Raw genomic sequence first — 6908 nt, 5'->3', positions numbered from 1 at the left:
CGCGCGGGATTACAGTAACGCGGAGTCGGTGATGAGTCAGAGCGCGGTGCTGATGCTGCTGCCATTTCATCACCTCGGCGAGCGCGGCGCCCGTCCCCGCGCTGTCGCCGCGCCTGGGCCTACGGCGCCTCGGGCTCCGGGGCCAGCGATGCGCCCGCGGCCGACCTAGACCGCCCCGGGCCGCGCCCCCGCCCCGCCGCGCCCCCGCCCCGGCCCCGGCCCCGGCCCCGGCCCCGGCCCCGCCATGGAGGCCATCTGGCTGTACCAGTTCCGCCTCATTGTCATCGGGGACTCCACGGTGGGCAAGTCCTGCCTCATCCGCCGCTTCACCGAGGGCCGCTTCGCCCAGGTCTCGGACCCCACGGTGGGGGTGGATTTCTTCTCCCGGCTGGTGGAGATCGAGCCGGGGAAACGCATCAAGCTGCAGATCTGGGACACGGCGGGTCAGGAGAGGTTCAGGTGGGAGCGCACCGGGGCCGCGAGCGGCGGGAGGGTCTGCGGGGAAGGCGCAGTCCCGGGGGACGGACGGCCCGGCCGCGGCGGCGGGGACGGCCCCGGGGCTCCGGGGACGCCGGCCCGGCCCCGCTGCCGCTGCCCCGAGTGCAGGCCCCGCAGGGAAGGCGGGTCGGGGACCCGCGGGCTTGCACCACGCTCCCTGCGGGCTGCGCCCGGGCGCCCGGCGAAGCGGCGGGGACCGAGCGCTGCAAGCCGGCCCCGTTCTGCATTACTTTGCCAAGATGTTTCCAGGTCATCCCAACATCACTGACAGCTCGAGACACACGACAGGCACACACAGCTCCTGACACACACAGAGGCCCGCACGGGGCCACGCACAATCAGGTGCAGGAGGTCCCGCGGACGGTGCCCCCGGCGAGCGCACACGCACTCATCCCGCACCGCAGGCACGCGCCGGGCTGGTTTCTGGGGAAACCGCCCGAGACACACTAGAGGATGCCTCGTAAACAAAACACACACAGGCCCTCCCCTCGCGGCACCTCCGCGCTGGCTCAGTGGCAGGAATGACAGAGCCGGCAGCCACCCTCCAGAGAGCCGTGCTGGTGGCCGTAGCAGGATGCCCAGTCCCTACTGCGACGCTCCGCGGGTAACGAGTAATCGAGGAACAGGTGTACTTTGCTGCCACAACCCTTTGTTGTTCCTGGGCAGTGGGCATGGTGGGTGACCATAGGCCTGAACACACACCAGGCGACCCGGGGACAGGAGGCCTGAGGAGTAGGACTGCCCAAGCAGAGCCGGGAAAAGCCCAGGGGCAAGGGACAGAGAGCAGGGTACACAGGGAACTTTCACAGAACAACTGGAGCCGAAGTCCCGTAAAGCAGCAGGGACTAGATCAAAAGGACTCAATGGCCCTGTTGGTGTTCAGATCTATTTATGGTTATTTATTCATTTCTCTACTGAACACTGAGCACAGGGAGCACTGGCCAGGGCGCTGAAGAACAGCACAGGGACAGCTGACCACGAACTGGTGCCCCCCCCTTCCCCCCGCGCCCCTGAACTCCCACAAAGCACCCGGTGGCAAAGATCCCTGCACTGGGTCACTTGGCATTCGTGGCTGCATTTCTCATGTCAGAAGGGAAGAAAGGTGCCTTTTGTCTGTTTATCGGAATCTCTTCCTGTATGAACAGCCGTTCCCTGCCCATGGCTCAGTATTTATCGGGTGATCATGATTTGTGAGACTTCTTTGTGGATCACTATCCTTCTCTGCCATGTAGGTCACACAATATTTTCCTCGTTTCTCATTGATCTTTTAACCTCAAGAAAATATTTTGATTAACGGAAGGATTTGATTTTCCTGCAGCCTCGTGCTGTGTCTGTAAAGGCCTTTGTCACTTTCCACACACTCACAGACCATTAGTAGCATAACGTCTTGTAGAGTTTGGACGGGGCCCCTGTACAGCTTGCTCACTGACTCCCTGAACCAAGTTGTTCACGAATCAAAACGTCTGTTCACACTGAATTTTCTGATGACACCCGCCCGTCTCCGGGAGCCTGGAAACATCAGAGAATCAGAAATGCTTTCAGTCTCCGGGGCTCCTATGCCTGGCTCCGGAGACTTGGACTCATTCGTGACGTGCGTTCTTACCATCATGTAGCTTGGGCTTTAATTCCCTGGACAGTGTTTGTTCTCTTGTCACTGGGCCATTTGTCCTAAGCCTTAAGCGATTGAGTCCCCCATTGTTTATCTTTCTCATCCAAGGAGATGGAAAACCTAAAAATAGACATAGGTCAAAAAGCACAGCAGTCTAAAGCGGGTGATTGTAGAGGCAAGTGGTTCGACACCCTCTAGTAAGCCCTAATCTGCTCTACGCAAAGTACCGTCACGTGTCTATGCTCAAGTCAAGAAGCTAAAACATTGGAGGACGTTCGCCCTTTTAGGGTACAGCGTAGGCTTTAGAACGTAGACCTTTAGGCTTTAGAGATACTCTAAGTGCACCGCCTTAAGTAAGTCATATCATTTTCAGGGGGAATTTTTGCTGTTTCGGCACTTTTCCCAAGTGGTAGCTCCTGAGTCAGCCTCTCTGAGACGTGTCAGGAAGCAGGGCTGACAGGCACTGTGCTCCACACCTTTGCAGACCATTCGCGATGTTCCTATTTCCACATGGCCTAGAAAATAAAAAATGGAATGTGTTTCTCCTCAGAGAAGACTGATAAACGGGAACCTATGCCTATATATCCTCATGAACATTTTCTGTCAACTAGCATGAATTTATTCATTCTGAGCCTTGTTTAAAGATTTTATTGATTGGGTCATGAGAGACACACACACACACACACACACAGAGAGAGAGAGAGGCAGAGACACAGGCAGAGGGAGGAGCAGGCTCCCTGCGGGGAGCCCGATGCGGGACTCGATCCCGGGACCCCCGGGTCACGGCTTGGGCCAAAGGCAGACACCCAACTGCTGAGCCCCCCAGGCGCCCCCATTTCTAATCTTTTAGATTCTGGGTCAACTACTAGAATCTGTCATGAGCTCCCCAGGTCAGAGAACACTCTGACATTCATCCTTTCGTTTTTCTTCGTAACGCCCTGGGCCTTCGGCACCCCGTTTTGCCAGGGTGGGAGACTGAGCTGTGCTTCTACCTGAATTGGGTGAAAATTGCCTGTAAGGCCATGAGCAGTCATTTCTAGAAGATACCATGTCAGAGTCTGCCCCTTTGAAATTTCATGGATGATCACTCTTAGAGGAGGACACTTGCATTCCATTGTCTAGAAAACAGCAGCGCATGTTTCCTCGAGGACCATGTCCCTGAGCGGACACACTCGAACACACTATGTGAGTAGAATGCAGTGCGGCGCTTTGGCCATGGCCTTGACTGTACCTCTCTCTTGTGTTGTAGATCCATCACTCGCGCCTACTACAGGAACTCAGTAGGTGGCCTTCTCTTATTTGACATTACCAACCGCAGGTCCTTCCAGAATGTCCATGAGTGGTTAGAAGAGACCAAAGTACACGTTCAGCCCTACCAAATTGTGTTTGTTCTGGTGGGTCACAAGTGTGACCTGGATACTCAGAGGCAAGTGACTCGCCACGAGGCAGAGAAACTGGCGGCTGCGTACGGCATGAAGTACATTGAAACGTCAGCCCGAGATGCCATTAACGTGGAGAAGGCCTTCACAGACCTGACGAGAGACATATATGAGCTGGTTAAAAGGGGGGATATCACGATCCAGGAGGGATGGGAAGGGGTGAAGAGTGGATTTGTGCCGAATGTGGTTCACTCTTCAGAAGAGGTCGTCAAATCAGAAAGGAGATGTCTGTGCTAGTCAGTCGTTTTATTTCCAAACCACGCTCTCCCACCTGAACTCACAAGTGATCGAAAGGAAAAGAATCCCTGCGTGACTGAGTGGACTCAACCTCCATTTTACATCCCCAGTGAGCCTCCTTCTCGAGGCGTCTATGCCAGGCCGTGGGGGGGGGGGCGTGGGAGCCCGACTGAGCGACGTGGGCCAGGCGCTGTTTGTGGCCCGGTCTGGGCCTTGGCTGCTCCGTGTGCCGTCCCTGCACCACGGGCCAAGGGGCTGAGGGTCGGGGAGCTAGGCTCCAGAGAAAGACCCCCATAGACAGGAAAACGATTCCTTGCTGTTTCAGCTCACTCGTAGGTCACACACGTAAAGAAATCTGTCAGGGGGGGAACAGTCTCACATTGGAAACGATTAGCAGCACTAAAAAGGAGTGTGAGATCGACTTCATCAGTGAGAGTGGCCTACACCAAGTGGGTGTGCTGGGTCTGGTCAAAAGGTACCGACCAGCCTCTACACAGCTCACCTGTAGAATGAGGGGCACGGACCAGCTATTTCCTAAGACCCTCTCAAGGCCTGTTGTTCTAGTAAGACTGGTGGGACTGTGAAAAGGGGGGGCACTGCGCATACCGTGTTCCCGCGGCCCAGCAAACGCGCACCCTGGTGATGGAGTAACCAACCGTGTGCAAGGAACCGTCCCATGCAAATTAGCAGATAAGTAGAACAAAGAAACCTCGCGATCCATGCCCTACCCTCTGTCCCCCGCGACCATGCCTAGGGGTTCACCTGGCTGTCTTCAGGGGCCCGGCGGCAACGCACAGGTACAGGGACGGCCTGTGAAACGAGCCCCGGGGGCAAACGTTTGCTAATCGACCCTGCACTGAGCACCTGCCCAGCAAGAGGCGCTGTGGCCCTCGCACGTGCTCCACGGTCCCCTGAATTACTTACTGATCATCACAACAGGCCTGTGAGGTTTTCTTCCCCATTTTACAAGAGAGTAAACTAAGAAGCAGGAGACTCACTTGGCTAAGGGGAAGGTCTACCGACTGCTAGCCCGTGCCCCACGGCATCATCTTGTTCCTGCTGTCAGATGAATGAACTGTTACTCATTTGTTTACTTTGGAAGAGATATGACTGTAAATAAATGTTCTCTGCGTGTTAGGATATGTTTCCTTATTGCTCACGACTCAGCTATAATCCTAAGGGAACCCGGGGATGAAACAAAAGGTAAAGCCAATTCAGGTATTAATGACAAGAGGGCTTTAAACAAGTGAATGATTGCACAACTAAGAACATTAAAACTGTGTGGGCTACAAGTGTTCTTGTCACTGAAACACAGTGGACAGATCCTTGAAAGGAACCAAATACAGCAATGGGGGGTGGGATGGGGATAAGACACTCACCTCACAATGACCTTAGCCACCTGTTTGCCATATACCTACACTGGGTCCTTGTCTACCCTAGAGAGTCAGCTCTTAATTCTCAGGTGAACAGACATCTAACTAACTACATCAGAAAATCGAGATGGTTGGCTTAAGGTTCCATTACGTTCTTGAAGAGAGATCGTGCTTTAAATTATTCTCTGGATTGTAGCCAGTCGAGCTAGGCAAAAGCCATACTTTTCCCAGTGAGAAAACAATTCTGAGTAGTCAGGTGTCGCGTATCCATTGTGATAGGAAAGCCTGGCGATGGTAAATTGCTGTGACATATAATATTGAACTTCAGTATGAATGTGACTGAATCTGAACAAAGTTTGAGAACTTAACTTCCGCCAGAATGAAGCAGCCAAATAATGAAAACTACGGAAACAACCGCCTCGGACGAACCTGCAGCATCAACTACAAGTGAATCAATCATCACCTCAACATTCATTTCACATGACCTGGCTTGGGTGGAGTCATTAAGTTGCCAGCTTTGTGGTTTTAGAAGGCAAATAAAAGATGGTCAGTGGGAGTGATGCAAAGTTTCATCGACTACTATAGTGAATTATATCAAGAAGATTCTGGAAGCAAGATTTCCCAGTGCATAAGTGAGTTGAGTGGATCCTGTCAGTTCCAAAAGAGTAGAGAAACAAAACTTCTTTATGGTTTTCTTGTCTCAAATACACTCTATGTATACTGTTCCCATTCCTTGCATTGTTTTAGGCAGGTTTAAAAATACTCAGCATAGGACCCAGCAAAGGTGGCTGAGCTTAATTGCTTACACAAGTTCTAGAAATCTTAAAAATCATTTTAGTAGAATTCAGTGCTGTTGTCACTGCAATAAGTGGGTTTTAGAAAATACGTGTGAAAAAATCAGGTGTTAATACAATACTAAGGATAAAGCTTTAGAAGCTATTTTACTACATAGGTAAAAGAAAAGATCAACTAACTTGTAACAAAGACCACAACTGCATGTTGGATTAGATTGTCTCCTATTCCAGAATAAAATGTACTGTAAACTTTCCCTCACTTTGTTGTGCATTGTAATGAAATGTGGAAAAAAATGTTTTCTTTAGCTGTATGTGAATGAGAATTTGCTTGTATTTAGTAAAATGGTTGATTACGTGACTGTGAGATTTCAAGTGTGTGTTGTAGCTATTTCCACTACAAAGGCTATCGGTTAGGTCTGACGCACAGCATGCAAACATCTCAAAGCCAGAACAGGAATATGATTTTTAGAAAGTCATATAATCATCATGTTGAAAGTCACAGAGGCCTCGCCACTGCCTGAGAATCCCATGCCACCTTTGGCAAAGTTGGTTCTAGCAAGCCTCAAGTCGAATGACTGCCAGGTTTAGTCAAGGATCTTAATTCTGACCCCAGGGAGCAGATCCCAACTACTGTCATCCATCCCTGGAAAGTCTTCTGTTCCCCAGGCTCGGTCGCCTCGGCTCTTTCGGGTCCCACTCTATGGCAAAAATGCTGTTTGTGTCAGGGTCCCCTGTGGTGTGGGACACAGATCAGAACACAATAGTTCACAACAGTGCATGGAGTTCATGGTACACATTCGGGGGAGGGGGAAAGAGGGAAAGATGTTTGATTCCGAGTCTGGGCAGAGGAAGGCTGGACGCCGCACAGCTTTATCATTTTTATAGTCATGAGTGAAGGAGGGAGGAAGGGACAAAGGTAGAAAGGGAAAGCCACCCACGCGACGACATTCAATATAGT

At 52.0% G+C, this 6908-nt stretch overlaps 1 protein-coding gene across 1 annotated transcript; it reads left to right on the top strand.

Annotated features, from left to right (window-relative positions):
- The first annotated feature begins 218 nt into the window (after window positions 1–218).
- On the top strand, window positions 219–6314 carry RAB39B (RAB39B, member RAS oncogene family). The gene is made up of 2 exons (XM_038588756.1): window positions 219–459; window positions 3357–6314. The coding sequence occupies exons 1-2, from the start codon at window positions 245–247 to the stop codon at window positions 3781–3783; spliced, it is 642 nt and encodes a 213-aa protein (XP_038444684.1). The 5' UTR covers window positions 219–244; the 3' UTR covers window positions 3784–6314.
- The last annotated feature ends 594 nt before the right edge of the window (window positions 6315–6908 follow it).

Source organism: Canis lupus, chromosome X (genome assembly GCF_011100685.1).
Source record: "Canis lupus familiaris isolate Mischka breed German Shepherd chromosome X, alternate assembly UU_Cfam_GSD_1.0, whole genome shotgun sequence".
NCBI lineage: Eukaryota > Metazoa > Chordata > Mammalia > Carnivora > Canidae > Canis > Canis lupus.
This window is presented reverse-complemented; position numbering and strand designations above follow the sequence as displayed.